Source organism: Psittacula echo (assembly GCF_963264785.1).
Source record: "Psittacula echo genome assembly, chromosome: 10".
In the NCBI taxonomy this organism is placed as follows: Eukaryota; Metazoa; Chordata; class Aves; order Psittaciformes; family Psittacidae; genus Psittacula; species Psittacula echo.
This window is the reverse complement of record NC_137741.1, coordinates 14,864,500-14,881,584: the sequence shown is the minus strand read 5'-3', so window position 1 is coordinate 14,881,584 and position 17,085 is coordinate 14,864,500. Positions and strand designations below refer to the sequence as shown.

The window sequence follows — 17,085 nt, the reverse complement described above, 5'->3', positions numbered from 1 at the left end:
TCATGTAGGACTCCATTGATATTCCCTGTGTTCTGGACACAATGGGTGCTTTTCATCACCTCATAGTTCACTGTGACCTTGGCTGGGTGCTCATGGCCATGGGAGAGAAAAATGTCGACAGCTTCACATGCTGCTGTAGGGGTAGCTCCATCCTGGTTTCATTTCTGCAGCAAAGCTGCTAAAACTTTGGGTTTGAACCAGAGATACACTGGAAAGTCACTCTGGGGCTTGCTCATCCCTGCCAGATAACTCCAGTGACCTCTAAAAGCAATATTACACTCTCCATCGCCTGCCCTGCCCTCTCCTTCGCCCTCCCTGCTTTTCCTGTTTAGTAAGCAGCTTTGCTCATTAGGGGGGAAAATGTACTGTCCTCCCTTAATGAATGTGCTAAAATTACCCCAGCAGGTCCCAGAAGCTATGGCATTACAGCCCCCCCCCACCCCCCAAAACAGGCTCTGTGAATTGACTCAATTGAAACCTCCGATAGCTCAGCACAAAGCCCCAGCACAATGTGCTTGAGATGGAGCCTGCAAAAGCCCTGGGTGATGACAAGAACAGACAAACCTCATGTGCCCAGAAAGCAGCGATAGAATGGGACATGGTGTTAAATTGGTCAGTCTGAGATTTCACAGCCACCAGCAGCTCTCCCATTGGTGCTCCCTGTCTGGACTCAGCACCAGGACATTTGTATGGGTGCTAGGATGAGTAAGATAGTTTATACAACCTTGCTGGTTCTCCAGCCATGGTCTGACATTACCTACAGTCCAGTTCTGCTCCTCAAGCAACCCCTTAGCAACACCCAGGTCTTTACTGATCCCAAACACAGCAGAATCAAAAAGCCTCCAAGGTTCAATCTTCCTTTGTGAGTTCGGATAGTGTAAGTAATTCTTTTCTCATACCCACAGGTACTGCCCTGTGTGTTGTCACACAGCGTACCCCATCGCATTATCATCTCATTACCCTCATTTTTTTCCTTGTTTTAATGCTAGAGTAAAAAATTCCAATAACCTCCCAAACTCAAAGCATCCCACATCACAGGAGAGCAAGAGACCATCACCAGCGACCCACAAGGCCTAGACCAGCTAGCCCTGAAGGTGCGATACTGGAGAAAGAACCATCAACCCTTCTACTTCCCAGCTGCACAACCTTAATGTGTATTATCTCAACTGTCACTGAAACAGGGCTGAAGGAGGTGGAAGGGGCTGGTCTCCTGCATTGTCCTTTAAACAACAGCGTTACAAAACAGAAGTTGCAGAGCAAGCAGGAAGACGGAAGGCACCACGCCTCCATCACAGGGCTCCCACGGCTGGTGCCAGTGACACATCCACCCCACGCCTCTCCTCCCACTGCCTTTGCCAATGCAGACAGCCAGTCCTGCTGCTGCCTTCATCCCAGCCCATCCCAAAACACTTTAAAGGCCATCTCCAACCCCATGACGCTTCCACACCCTCCAAGTCATCTCTTCTGAAACATCTCCCAGCTGCACGAAGCTTTGTTTGGAGACAAATCACGCCTCAGAGCTTATTGTTGCTCACAGTTTTGGTTCAGCACGCACTACAGATGGGAGGCAGTCACCAGGTGTGGGTAATGTTGTCCCTTATGCTTTGAGGCAGATCAGACACAGGGATCTGACCCTCTGGACTGCACTCGTCTCTCCCTTGTTGTGTGCGGTTTCCAGTGCTCTTCCCAAAGACATCTGGGCTCTCAGAGGACTCAAGGAAAAGTTAAAAGCTGGGTCAGCCCTGCAATTGCTTTTCCTTTGCCTGCCAGCTTCCCTGCAGGGCAGAGTCCAGCCGCATCCATGGAACATGCAGTCTTCTTCTCAGGGAAAAGAAGCATCAGCCTGCAATGGGCAAGATCCCTTCACAACCGCTGCCCTCCTGCATCTGAGATGTCCTCAGGGCTGCTCTGCCCTCACCCCATCTCTTCTCTCTCAAAATGTAGTAATTTTAGATCCATTAGTCCTGAAATTTAACTGTACACTCAGCTTTTCTCCTCAGCACGCAGAAATAGCACTGGAGATATGTGCTGATTGAGAACAAGGGTTGCCAGCTGCCAGCTCCAGTGAGGGGTTGCGTTTATCCTGCCTGTTTGCTTCAAATTGCATGTTTCTTCAAGCTAGGAACAGAGGATGACAGGGGAATGCCTCCTACTCACAGGTTTCCTATGGACCCAGAGCAAACCCAATCGCACTGCGTGAGAGGAGAGCTGTACCTAAGAAACATTACCCAGCATCTCCAAGTATGTGCTGAAACCAGACCTCAAACACGTGCCCCCCCAGGCTCCGAGTGTTTCCCACCACCTGCTCTCCTAGAACAGACTGAAGCAACAAGGACAGGTACTCAAGACCCCCCCCAGTGCACAGGCAGGCACTGGAAGAGCTGGACAAGGTCCACAACAGAGCCCCAACTTCAACACATGGAGCACAGATGGTTTGGGATAGCGTCTGGTCCTCCTTCTCCCTCTTGAACTTTGGCTGTGCTCTCAGCTGTTAGAGGGCTCCTGCATCAAATTTAAACTGAAATAAACTCCCCTACTTAGATGCCCAGAAATCAATAAGCCCTGAATAATCTCAACACACTGCTCTTGCTGGAGGTTAGGAAAGAGAAAAGTAACAGCTAGGCCTGAGCCCCAATTTGCCTGAGGGGTGCCACAGGCTGCGATAACTGGGATGGTGCTAAGTGCTCTGCAGAACCTCTGAAGAAAGGAAGAGTACAAATATGAATATACACACACACATTTTATATATATATATATATATATCTCCTAGCAATAGCAAAACAACAGGGCATAAGGCAGGCTAAGCTCTCGGCAGACACTGCTAAATGGTTTCCAATTAATTAACTGATTACATGATAGAACAGAAGGGGATTCAAGTGAGTGCTGTTGACCTTTAAGAATAATTAATATCATCAGGATAGCAAAACTCGTCCAAGAAAAATAATTAGGAGGTTCTAATATTGCCTCCAAAGCCACATCAAAGGAGGAGAGGAAGGTTCTGGTTAATTCAGAGGCATGGTTCCCAAGTATTTGCTAGTAAACCCATTTTCCCCTTACGTCTGATTCCTCCTGCAGAGCTTCCCCACACACGTGATTCTTCCCTACCTCAGTCAACCTCCCTCTCTCTTCTCCAGTTCCATTTTCCCCATCAGGTTTTCTATGCTCCATTCCCCTTCTGCTCCATCTCAACCTCCTTTCCAGTGACTCCTTGTTCTAATCCTTTTTTGCAGCCCTCTGTCTCCAGACTGGTCCCTGTCCCTCCACAGCCACATCATCGTGCCTGCTCATCTTTGACCATCCCCAAGCTCCTCTCTCTGCTTTCCTGCACCTTAGGAAGGAGTCCTGGTCCTTCCATATGACATGGACCTACTTTTTCGCCCCACTCACCACTGGCAGCTTCATAGGCTGACAGAAGGCAAACGCTACACGCAATCCCAAAAAAGCCCTTCCCTGGTTTTCCTCAGCAGTCAAATCCATCACAGAGGCTGGTCTGGGAAGCAGATGTAAGCGACGCACAGCAACAGGAGAAAGTGAAAAACGGAGAACTCGTGACTTCCTTTTCTCCCATTACACCTCACCAAGCACATGAATACTCCCACCTCACTCTATTTTCCTTGCTTCTCCTTTCCCAGTTCACTTGGCCCACAGGTCCTGTGTGGGAGAGGGGCTGGAAAGCTACCGAGCCAGGCAGGAACTGCAGTGGTGAGCTTCACAGGGAAGGTCGCTTGAACACACTGAAAGGGAGGTTGCATGAGCCGCCAACACTTCTTGTGAGAGAAGCATAAAGAAACCCCACAGCCCTGGAATGAAACCCACCTTTGCAGCGAATAAATTTCCTCTGCTGCTTATTATCGTTAAAACTTCAGTGGCTTGACACTTCATTAAATTATAGATAAAAGGAAAAATGCTCTTCCTGGGCTCAGAAAAGCAGGCTGTTGCCAAAGAGCTGTGTTTACACCAGCTAATGAAAAGAAAGCCTGCCATCAGCCCACAGCACTTCGCCCCACCTCAGCAGGGAGCAGAGCTACCTGTATCTACAGCATGGGAGAAGCAGACGGACACCACAAGGGACCAGAGCTGGGGAGCACACAGAGGCAGTGTGCTGGAATAGGGATGTGCACATGTGGGGACCAAAGGGACCACGCTGTCAGCCAGCAGAGATGGCAGCTGCCATGTCCCATGCTGTGTGGAGGGCTCCTGGCCACAGTGGGAGGCGAGACTGATGTGCTCCAGCTATGCATCATCAAACGGCAAGAGAAACACTCAGCCTAGGAGACAGACAGCATCAAGCAGGGATCTGCCTTACACCAGGCTGCTGCTTTCCTCCAGGGGCTGGTGGGGATGCAGAGCAGGAAGGCAGCAGGCACCTGGAGCACACCTAAGCATGGGCATGGCATTTGGAGCAGAAATGCTCCTGGTTTCAACTGAGCACACATGTAATGCTCTGAATAGAGACCTGCCTGAACCTGTACTGGAGCAGTGGTACCATGTGCCTCATTACAGCCCAGATACACTTGGCTTAGGGAGATGGAGAACTGTTGATGACTTAATACAGGCAAGGTCCAGCAAAGCCTGCTTGCTGCACTCCTTGCTTATTACCACCTCAAAAGCAGAAGCATGTTTTGGTTTTGACAATTAGCTCTGTCAAAGAAAACACAAGAATGTCTGGACACAGTAGTTACGTTTTTCCTGTTCTTTTCAACGCATGATGTACTTAAAAAAGGAGAAGTATCTTTCACCCACCCTTTATCTTCAAACATTGGCCACTGTGAGGAATATTTTCAACTGAAAAGACTAATCATCATGAAGCACTGAGCACTTCAGACTGCAGCAGGCACTCTTTTATTATTCTGAAACAGCAAATTACTCACAATTATCAACACGAACAACTGGATACAACAAACATTTAACCAAAGCCCACGGGTTGCAGTTGCAGGGAGGCTGGATGGCAGATCTCCTACAGAACTACTCATGTGCGACCCACAGCCAGCAGCCGGGTAGTGGTGCTGCAGGACGACTCCATTCATGCTGCAGAACAAAGCCAGTGCCAGGAGCCACTGCAGTTCAGAAAGTTTGTGCTGCAACTGTCAAACAGGCACCTTGGCAGACTGGCTGCATAGGAGGAGAAATGGAAGAATAAAGGCACTCCTGGCAGTGAAATCAAGCTGGCCACGCCTCTGGTGAGCTCACACCTATAAATGGCTTGATCTAGATTACAGCTGCAGCCACCCGTGCACAGCTACTGCTCCACTCACTGCCCTGAGGTGCTTGGCTGGGGCTGGAAGGTGAATGAGCTTGTTCCAAGAGAAGGGCAAAGGGGCTGCATGCAGGGAGGCCAAACTGCAGGCTGGGGCTGCACAAGGGGTATGGAAGGGAGGCTGGGTCAGAGGCCAAACTGCAAGCAAAGAGGCAGGGAGGGCCAAGAGGACTGGATGAGGCTAGAGGCCAGGGCCCATGCTGCAGGCAAGGTGGCTGGGGCTGCTTCTAGGCTGCAGATCAAGAGGTCAGAGTTGACCTGGCAGCAGGGAAGACCAGCTTCAGGCAAAGAAGACAGAAGGGTGGAGAACAGGGTTAGAGGCAGGGAGGCTGTACATCTGGAGAGTGGAAGGCAGAGAGACCCAGTCACAGGCAGGAAGGCCAGGCCTGGGTTGGAGGCTGGAAAGCAAGAACAGGCTTCCCAGGGCAGCGGTGGAATCACTGTCTCTGGAAGTGTTCAAAGATCATGTAGATAAGGCCATTAGTGACATGGTTTAGGGGCAGACTTGGCAGTGATGTGGTAACGGATGGGCTTGATGATCTTAAAGGTCGTTTCCAACCTAGTGGATTCTATGATTCCAAGCAGGGAAGCCCAGCATCTGGGTTGGAAGGCAGGGGCCCGGTGGTGCGAGCACGGAGGACCGGAGGCTGCCGCCCCTGTCCGTGGTGCTGAAGCACGGCCCCGCAGGGCGCTCAGTGCCTGGCAGGATCCCACCCCACAGGACACCCGTGGGCTCCTGCAGAGCTGCTGGTCACCATGACCTCAGACACGGCTACCCACCGCTCCGGGGGCAGAGAGGCCTCTGCCTCTGACTGGCATCCTTGCAAATACCCCACAGGCTCTTGCATCCAACGTAATTCCCAGCTCATCCTGTCACAAATGAGAGGAGCAGGATGGTAGGAAACTCCACCCCCCCCTTTGCCAGTTTTCTAGTAAGATTTTATAATTCCAATAAAACACACCACTGCCTAACTCATGACATTGAAATTCTTGCCTAGTCACACACCATCATAAATTAATGTCCCATCATTCACGCCCTGTCCTATCTTATTGCTCAAATAACATATGATGTTAATGTTTCTATTTTTCTGCTCTGGTGCTTATTGCCTGTATATCAAAAAGGGAGAATCAGCCATGCAACCACACTGTTAGTAAAACAGTATCATGGAAGATCCCAGGTGAGATAACTTGTGTGGTCACTGAAACTTTCACTCGTCCTGCCATGATTGTTCACTTTCTTCCCCAGAAGCTTTCAAACAGGTTTTCATGTCCTCATGTCCCTCTTGGAGAGGATCTTCCTCCCTGTACAGCACTTCTTACACTGGCACAGGCAGTTAAAACATGCCTCTTGTACCAACATCTAATCAACTGAGCCACAGGGTTTAGGGAGCAAGCAAAAGGGGACAGCCAGAGGATGCTGCAGTGACCACAGAAGCCTAGGAACCAACTCTGGTCCTTATCATGCCCAAATCTCCAGAAATCAGCTCATTCTGTGCTGCTGGTGATCACAGATGTGGTGAGGGTTAACCAAGACACAAGTACCCCTCATCTTCAGGATCACATTCAAGAGGAATGTTTGGCCTCTCTTTGAAAGGAAGCTCACAATCAAACATCCATCAGGCTGTTGTTGCACAGCAAGGACTATGTCACAGAGAATGAGCCCATCAAAACACCCCAACTAGTCTAAAGTACACTTTTTACCCCAATCCTGAAACAAGGCTTGTAAAAAGACGCACACCCATGCATGACAGCATCATTCAAAACATCCCATCTGCAGACTTTTTTTAAGAGGGGATAGCAAAACCCAGGACCTTCGCATAACCACAGCTGCCCATTTCACATGTCTGTTGAGAGACAATTGATCAAACTTCAGAAAGAGAAATAAGTCTCATAGGCACGTATGCAGCTGGAGAGAACACACTGACATTTCAAAGGAAGGAAGGTATTTGTGATAGTGTTATAATAACTCATCTTACATTGCAGCAGCATCCCACAATTCAACTAGAAATCATACAATGTGTTACAGTGCAAATAGATAAAATAAGAGAAAACAGAGGTTATTATTCCAGGTTTTCAGATGAGGAACCGAGACAGGGCAAGCCTTGTCTCAAGGTGCACAGTGCTTGAGTTGGAAACTTACTTTCTTGGGTCCCACTAGAGTACATCAGTCACAAACTCACCATTCCACCTCCTATTACAATACAATAAACCCTTCTCCATGGCCAAGTGAAGCAGCCTGCAGTCAGGAATTAGTTACCAGCCCTCTGAATGCAGGTCAAACGATTTCAACCCAGCCTGAAGGAAAACCATAGTCCTGCAGGGAACTGGTCTCTCCTCTGGCCTCATGTACAAAGGCTGGTAAAACATGGGACCTACCTCTGCTGCTGCAGAGAAAGAATTGCTGCAGTTAACTGCTTATTACAATTAACTGTTACCTGTGGTAACAATTGGGAATAAACATGACACCAAACCACTGCTGCTGATTAGCATATCAGCAAGGACACTGGCATCCAGGGGACAATGCAGATGGGGGGAAAACAGGAAAGTATATGGAAGCAAAGGAGATGCTCTCACTTTTTATTTTAGTGACTGCACTACAAGCATGCCCAGCATTTTATAGAACAACTGAAGACATGTAAATTGTAGCACAGAGGTTTGCTTCTAGAAGCAGCTGGAGCAGGAATATCCTTAGAGCACAAATGGGAATCAAAGGGTGGCCAAGCTGCCTGCCTCATTAGGGATAGTAAAGGAACATTCACCTAACAGAAATCAAAGGCTCTTTAAATCTCATACTTCTTATTTTGCGTATATTTGTGGAGAAATCCAGTTCTTATTTAGTCCTTCACAAATGCAAAATGCATTAAACTGTTAAGGATGTGGCTTGGGTAATGCATTTTACTTCACCCTTCAGTGAGCTGAGAGCTTACATATAGTCATGTACTGTGCCCTGGCTGATACACACAGACTTGTTAGGATGCAGTGACTCCAGAGTGTGGATGGGAAATCAAGAGCAATTAACACATGCCAGTTTGGGTTAGGAGACTGCCAGGATGGGGATGACAGCAGTGCAGTGATGAAAGGACAAAGCAGGGAGAAAACACCAGGAAGGAGGAGGAAGGGTAATAGGATATCTGGAATCAAGCACAGAGTTGCAGGCAGTCACAGGACCTGGAGCTGGTTACAGAAGAGAGCAAAACAGTTTAACCCTGCTTCGTATGTAAAAACAACTCTTTCAGAGCAAGGCAATAGTTCATTAACCACAAAGCAAAGGAAAATGACCCTCAAGCTGTGACCAAGAGGGAACACTGCTTTACCTCCAATAATTCAGCATCTGATATTTTATTTCTTTATTTAACGTAAGACCTCAAGCTCCCAAACACACAGACCAAAAGTGAACCTTGCCAGCCTTGCAAGATGGTTGTCTGCAGCCCTTCAAAAGCTCATAGGCCTCAGTTGCTCGGGTGCTTCAAGTACTGTCCTAAAACAACACTGGAGAGGGCAGAGAGCAACTTGCCAAACTTGTGGTGCCTCAGCCATCTCAATTTTCAGGGGATGCAGCCCAGTTTCTTTCCTACCAAAGCCTACAACCATAACATATCTCTGGGAATTCCCATCTCAAAGCTGCAAAATACCTTCAGTACCAGGGCACTGGGTTCATATGATACAGCACAGCTGCCTTGAACCCAACCAGGACACCAAAGCTAACCCTATCCTCAGAAGACAACACAACCTACAGGAGAGGTTCTGGGAGGCTCCAGATTAGCTACAACTCAGGTTTACCTCTGAAAACAAGCCCACAAACCAGCCAGCTCAGTCTTCCCCCAAGCAAAGCAGGTTCCTGTGCATCCCCCTGCCAGAACCTTCTAGATCCTCCTCAATCCTCATTTTTGGTAGAAAAAGACTGACAGGATCACACAGATGAAAATGCCTGTGGAGCAGAAGGTGATGTGACCATGCCATACTCAAAAGCAAGTTACACTCAGCACAAAGCACTCCAGGGTCTCCATCTTCAAGATCCTTGGGTGAAGATTGGAAGAGGAACTTGATCCTCAACCCAATCATTACTCTGGCAGGTGGCGCTGAGAGCGCTGTTTGATGGGAGCTGTGTCTTGGTGAGCCCACAAACCAATTCAGAGCATGTATAAGCCTCCAGAAGACACTTTAAGTAGAGCCTCTGAACGCAGACAGGAATGGCGATTATTAATTTTCTAAATAGAAATCTGACTACTTAAGCCTTATTTAAAAGTGTGCCTGTCTCTATAATTACACAACCTTAATTTGTTTTCTTTAACTACACAATAAATAAGGTGTGCACAATTACTCTCTGCAAACACAAGGCAGTGCCTCTTGACTGAGTAGGCAGCTGCCCAGGAAAGCATTTAGAGGGAATCACAGTCTCTTAAGTATCTGCTTCTCAATAAAGGGGGACTCAGGCATGGCAAATGTCAACTTGTCTAGATCTAAGTATCACCTGTATGCTTGCAGCTGGAAGTCTATTCTTCTACATGCACAGCTTTACTGTCTCACAGCCAGCAAAGGCTGGACGCTTCGGCCAGCAGCAAACAGATCCTATCCTCTCCTGTGCACTGATTCTTGGTGTGCTGTGAACCTGAACTCTCTTGTGGACTTGCCAGTGCTTAAGAGGAACACGGTAATGTTGCATTCTTCCCCACAAGGCACTACAACTTCTCTTTACTATTCCTCTCTCTATTGTCATGATTCATGTAGGAACTTGATATTGTCATAACTTGTAATCTTCTAGCACGTTAAAATAGATTGGCTCAAGCATTTCAGTGTTATTAGAAGGACAGAGTGAAAGCATGCAAGACATTTTCCCTCAGTAAGCTGTGCTAAACACAGCGACACAATAAATATATATTCAGATTGTTTATGTGTCTGAAACTTAGGAACCATATCATCCTAAAGTCTTCTTGTACAGCCTCAAGCCAAAGACTGAGGTTTTCTGTCAACACCAAACATTTCCGACATTCACCTGCATCACCTGCTAACATGAACTTCCACAAATCTTGGCTACAAGATCTGCTTGTGATTGCACAGCTGGGGGCTGAAGACAAATACATGCACAGAGGAAAGGACAGAAGTAGAAGCTGTTGGGAGAAGGCAGTGTTATCTGTCCCATCTGAGATGAGAAAACCTTGATGGAAGACACTGGGAAAAAGCTCACTTCAGCAGGACGCTGGGATTTAACCCAGGATGGTTTTTTTCCAACCTAGTGGATTCTATGGGGAGGGAGAGGGGAAAGAACACAGCTTTTGAACCCTCACAATTCATACATAAGCTTCATGTGGAAAAATGCCTGCTGCTGCTCAGACCCTGCTGTAGCACCCTGTAAAGATGTAGCCAAGATTCCGCCACCCTGTGGTAATGCTCCCTGGCAGTGAAACCTCTCTGTCATGTATTAGACTCATTTGCTACCTTACTGACTCAACTCCACCTGCGACCATGCAAACAGTGAGCAAAGAAGGAAAACCAGAGCAGCAGCAACAACACATAGCCATAACTCAACAAGCTTTAAGTACACCATCCCACAGTCCCCACCCCGCACCCATCCGGCTGCAGCCAGCCCCACAACGGGTTGGGGCAGTATCCCACACTCCTGTCAGCTACTGTACCCAGTTACAGCAGCCCAAAACTTACAGCAGAGTGACATTTCATTAATCCCTTTATCCCTGGCTCCTACGTGCAGCAGCTGCAGAAAATGTCAGGCCTTTGGTGAGCTGAGCTCCCCAGGAGGCAGCGGCTGCAGAGCAGCCAAGGAGCCACCTGATGTGTTTGCATGGTGCTGTGGCCATGAAGAGAACCCCAGGTGGCACCGGCTTCCTGCCAGGATGTGCAAAGCCTTGGGAGCCACCCCAGAAGCTGCAGCCTGGCTCTAAGGAAGCAATAGCACTGTGGCCCAAAAGCCTCTGATGAGCAGGAAGGAGCCACCATCCCTGCGAACACCAGGTCTCCATCCCTAGGTGCCCAGCATCCACCATGGGTGATATCCACCTTGCAAACATCCATGCTGCCAGGTCCCAGGAAAAGCATCAAAACGCACTGGCAAACACTAACGAAATAATATACTTACTTGTCTCAAGCTTCACAAGGCAAAGAAAGAAAGACGTTAAGAACATGATCAATCTTATATAGCCCAAGCAGTAAACAAACACATATTTCATCACCACGTACCAACCTTAACTCTTGACACAAGATGGATGTAAGAGGTCTTTTTCCCCCCAATCTCAAAGTAATATCAAAAGACAAAAACAAACACTTTTGGAAAAAGCAGCAACACTTGCATATGTACACATTAACACCACATTCAGCCTCAAAATGACCATACGCGTGCCACTAAACTACAACATGCAAAGTAATTTCATCAGGAATCAAATGTTACCCGTTTTATTTGCTAGATACAGAAACAGCAACTACACAATTGACAAACAACCCCCCCCCAAAAAAGCATCAGAGGAAAAGGAATTCAGAGAGAAGGTTCCCAATAACAAACAACTACAGAAAACACAAAACAAATGCTAAAAATCAAAATAACAGAGCACAGAAATCAGGGAAGTCCCAGCAGTCAGCATTAATGAGGGTATATTATGACAAAATATGCACTTCTTTAAACACTGAAACACCCCGTGCTTGCTCACAAAGCCCTTAACTATTCCTGCCCCTTGGTACTGCAGATCTCCTGTTTAGCAAGTACTTTACTGTCACTTAGCAACTGTAGCAGGTTTTCCAAAAAGGAAGCTTTTGGGGTTTTTCAGTTCACATCATCTCTGAGCAAACATCAAAAGATAAATCTATCCTGCTCTGCAGGTCGCATCCATCTCCCTCCCTGAGGAATGTGCCCATATTGATGGCCACATGCATCCATGGGCTCAAACGGATGCACACTATGGCCATTTTTCATGGAAGAAGCCACTAGCATTGATTTCGAAGAAGCCACTAACATTGATTTCCAAGAAGCAGGAACTCGCATACTCTCCACCCACCCCGTGCCTCAGGCTGGAGCCTCTCACACTTTTCACCTTTTCTGTCTATACCAGAGCTGAGAGGGGTTTGATCTTGGACACAGTCGCTTTGACAAGGTATGTCATGAGCAGCTTGCACACTGGCCTGAAATTCAGGCTTCCCTTTATCACCTTGAAAAAAGTAAATACACATCTAAGAAAAGAAATCAGTGCCCTTGGCCTCACGGATGTGGGAATTCCCAGGGTCACTGTAGTTGTTGGCTAACAATGAGCCAGCAGCTGGACACTGGTGCCACGTCCCATGATAACAGGACTCCAGCCTCTCTGGCACAACACATCCCCACCCCAGACCAGTTTAAGCAGTCAGTAATTAGGAGCAGAGCTGGCAGCCCTGTGCCCAAGGAAAGCAGAAAAGCTGATGAACAGGGCAGGATGTGGCTGTCTGCTGGAGCATGTGCCCCCCTCCCAGACTGTGCAGAAAGGGAAACGTGCACTTGGTCACTGTGAGGCTGAGCTCGTTAGAGCAGCCATCAAAGCCAGGGCAGTTATTAGAAACCTAAACCCATTAACTGCCCAGCAGGACCTCATCCCATCCTGTATCATAGCCCATTGCATTTTCCTGGACATTTGCTTTTCCCTCTCCCCACTAACAACCCCTTCCCTCCCATTCTTTGATCTCCTTGACAAGCACTTTGGGGATTGCCATCTCACAGGGAGCAGAAGGAAAAGAGGGCAGGAGCTGCCGGCACTCACATGTAGTGCAGGTGAGGGTTCTTGGCAAAGGCGCGTGGCTGGATGTTTCGTAGTCCTGAGTTCCTGATTGTCCTGCAAAGAGATGCAGAAGGGCAGCAATGGAGTCAGGGTGGACAAGCGCTCTAAAACCCCGCACTCAGCACCCGAGCTGCCCTGAGAGCCATCGATTCCACCCCCCTGGGAAGGCACATCTCTTCCCAGACAGCCTCTCTGAGTTACAAGCAAAGAGGAAATTGGGTTTTTCAGCTTCATCTGATACGACGACAGCACAGGCTCAGCACAGAGTGGCTGCTGGGTGAGACTCTCCCCCCACATCCACAGAGTCTTGCTGGGGTGGCACAGAGCATCTCCTGCTCCTCTGCTCTCCCTCCATGTCCACAAGCAGCAATGCCTGCTCCTGCAGCAAGCCTAACCCCAGCATCACCATCTCCCCTCCCTCAAACCTAAGAGAAACCCCTCCTGCTTGCAGCGCTGATAAAGAGTGGAAAGTATTTAGTGCAGGGAACTATGGATGCTGAAGGGGGAATCCTCTTCCCGTCCTGTTTTGGAGAAGCTCTCTCAGCACTGTGACCAGGATTTATCAATATCTGCTGCAAACAAACGTATGCTCGACTCCATTGCTGCTTTCTTAGGCGAGATGAGAACAGCAGCCAGCCTGCTTACAAGGGGCATGTGTGTGTGTGTGTGTGTGTGTGTGTGTGTGTGCGTGCATGCGTGTGTTAAAAGCTCAGCTTGCTGGGGCTGGGTTACTGAGTGCTCAGCAGCATACACCTCTCCTCCAGCCCACACACAAGCTGTACCTTATGGAAAGCTCTCAGTTAGAAACACTAGCAGAGTCTCTGATTAACCCTGGGCAACAAAAGCAGCACCCAGGTCACTCCCAGCTCCAGGAGGATGCAGGAGAAGGAATTAAGAGATTGGGCAGTATCCTCGCTTGGCCAGGCTTCCCAAGCACCTGGTAAGTCCCTTCAGCCTCATGGACCTGAGCTTCCCCTCCGTGACGCACACAGTTGACCTGTCCTGGTGCTCAGAGCACTGTACAGGGAGATGCGATCCCCTTATCACGCAGCAGAACTGTAATGGCAACTGCACTAAATGAGAACCAACAGCCCAGCAGTGAAAGGATCGGTGGAGACAGCTGGAATTTTGCATTGTGGGGCCGAAATGAGTCAGAACAACGCACGAGCCCAGAACCAGAACAGCAGGGGAGGAGAGAGGTCAGGGCTGATGTGTGCTGACAGAGCTGTCAGGAGCTAGCAATCTCCCTTCCAACAGACCCAGTAAGGACTAAAAATCACTTCATCTCCATCCACAGTCTCATAGCAAAATACATCACAGCCAGTAGCTTAAGCATGTTCTAAACACCACAGCTGATGGAGGGAAGCCACAGCTCTTTACTAGAAGAGGCTGCCCAGTGCTGTTATCCCCAACACACACAGGACATACTCACAGCCTCTGGAGTCCCGTGTACAGCTCCATGTCAACAGCGTTCAGCGTCTGCAAGTTCTTCCAGTTCTCTATGTGTCTGTGGGGAAGAAGGAAAGGCTCAGCTGTGGCACAGCCATATGGTTGTTCTATGCATGCAGGGGGTGACACAAACAGGGACCATGCTGTACCCTACAACCCAGACCCATTCTGCTTTCCCAGCATTTTGGAAAAGCCACATTAAATGGATTTGCCCACAGTTTAAAGTGTTGGAATGTGCAGTCAAGCCATTGAACATCACTGTACAAGTCGGTGCCATCTCTGCACCTCACTGTGCACATCAGTGAAACAAAGACAACTGAGAGCTCACACAAAAGAAGTAAAAGCAACTAAAACCTCTCAACAACAACTCAGTGCCTAAATGGAAAAAATCATATATATATAATATGTTAACCAGTCTCTTCAGGTGTGAACAAACAAGGTCCTCATTTTTGCTGTCTGGAAGTGCTGCTGGCAGGAGAGCACCCAACTTAGCTTGGAAACTGTGCCTTTATTATGAACTGCTCAGTTGCCCGGGGCACTCTGGCAGGTATGTAATAGAGAACAAAATCAGAAATAGACCTGTCACCATGGGATTGCTCACTCAGGAAATACTGGAGCCACGGGAAGCTGACAGACCAACAGCCCTAGAGAATGGGTTCCCCTGTTATCGGCTGCACAGGAGCGATGTTGGCAGCAGCATGGCTGGCTGGCTGCGGCCACGGGTCTCCACTAACAAGCTGCAATGCTGTATGATGGGGAAGGAGCTCAGTCCTCCTCTCCCAGGCAGTGCTTGGCCAGTTCAGGCTTTCTCCCAGGTTAAACTTGAACACCCTCCCATCAGAAAGCACAAATATTTTCAAGAGGGTCTTTGCTGGGGAGCAAGTGGAGGTGGACCTCTCTCAAAGAGGGAAAAACATCTGGCTGGTCCCCTTAGACAGTATGTGAGCAAGCCCAACTTTGAACATGAACATGATCATACAAGCTCACATCTGCCTTGATGCAATAGTTAGCTTTGGCCTTGACAAGAGGAAATATGTCCAAGTGATGTAGGGCTGGAGTGATAAGCCAAAACTGAGAATCATCCCATGATTCTATGATTCCATAAGGTTGCAGGACCCCACATAGTGGTCCAGAGTAAGCAGAAGAGGGACTTCTTGAGCACTTCCAGAGCAGTCACAGGGGCCACACATTCCTCTTCCAGCACTTGCAGTGCCTTATGCTTGCACAAGGCCAGATGAATTAGCGTGACAGAAGTACACGGACCTGTTTGAGCCATATCCCAAACACCATCCGTCCCAAGAAAGAAAAATTCAGCTAAAATTATCCTGGACTAAATCTAAACATGTTTCTCTGCTCTCACAATGCAGATCCAAGAAAAGCAGAGACCCACAAGAGCCACCTCTGCTTTCCACATGTTCCATAATTGCCTGCATACCCAGAGGGGTTACTGAAAGGACGCAGAGTAAGCTCCCAACTGTCTGCTGCATGACAGCTGAAGTTATGGTTCATCCTCAATGACCTGCTCATTGGCTTGGATCGTCTGTGTCGCAGACAGAATGAGAACCAGTACATTATTACAGCCATTATGCATTCCCTGCCAAGGGCTAAGGCCCCTGCAAACACTTGCAGAACAAAACACACACTGGAAGGAGCCAGTCAAGAGATCCAAAAGCTCATTGAAACCCTTCTGAGACAGGGCAGGACTGCGAGTTCAGATCCTGGGCCACAGGACTGAGCAAGGCTAGAAACACAAATTGAAGTCATTTCTCATTCCAACACCTACATACAAAAGAGACGGTCCCCCAAGAGAAAGAACATGAGAAGAAGCAGGCATGGGATGTTGTGGGTTTACCACTCAGGCATGATGAAGCTACAAGCATCCAAGCAGTGACCTTCAGGGAGGGATGGAGCAGCCCTGAGCCAGGAACTATGGAACAAGCACAGCTGGGGAGGAGGCGGTGGCCAGATTGGCTCTTTGTTTTATTGATTGTGTTTGCTAAAAAAAGTCAAGGTTATTTTTGACCTGACACTCAAACCATGTGGGCAGCAACCTAGAAGTGGCAGAAAGAGGACTGAGCTTGTTCCCAGTGACACGCAGAGGTGTGACTTTCTGATGACTCAGCACTGGGGTATGAGGGTCTTAGGGGGCCTCCCCATGGCCAAACCCTCCAGAAGTGACCAGACTAGTCTGTAAAAACAACTCCACAACCTCTGTTACAGCCTCCAAACAAAATCCATGAGTTTCCCCGAGCTTTGGTATGTTATTAAACATAGAATCATAGAATGGTTTGGGTTGGAAGGGACCTTAAAGCTCATCCAGCTCCAATCCCCCTTCCACGGGCAGAGACACCTTCCACTAGACAAGGCTGTTCCAAGCCCCATCCAACCTGGCCTTGAACACTGCCAAGGACGAGGCACCCACAGTTTCTCTGGGCAACCTGTGCCAGTGCCTCAGCACCCTCATAATATAGAATTTCTTCCTCATATCTAATCTAAATCTACGCTCTGTCAGTTTGACAGATACACAACACCCATAAAGTGAGAGACAAAAGAAGCAACAGTGGAAATAAATACATACACACACACACACATATATAGAATAATAGCAGCTGCCTTACATGAGAGTGT

General features: G+C 48.4%; 1 protein-coding gene across 4 annotated transcripts in view; it reads right to left on the bottom strand.

Annotated features, from left to right (window-relative positions):
- Nucleotides 1-17,085, bottom strand: part of NTRK3 (neurotrophic receptor tyrosine kinase 3) — a 205,736-nt gene that overhangs the window by 157,795 nt on the left and 30,856 nt on the right. For all 4 annotated transcript variants that reach the window (XM_080626561.1, XM_080626563.1, XM_080626564.1 and 1 more), the window contains exons 2-3: nucleotides 14,441-14,515; nucleotides 12,991-13,062 (exon numbers count right to left, since the gene is read on the bottom strand). In XM_080626561.1, coding sequence (XP_080482687.1) covers nucleotides 12,991-13,062; nucleotides 14,441-14,515 — 147 coding nt within the window. The remainder of the gene's footprint in view (nucleotides 1-12,990; nucleotides 13,063-14,440; nucleotides 14,516-17,085) is intronic.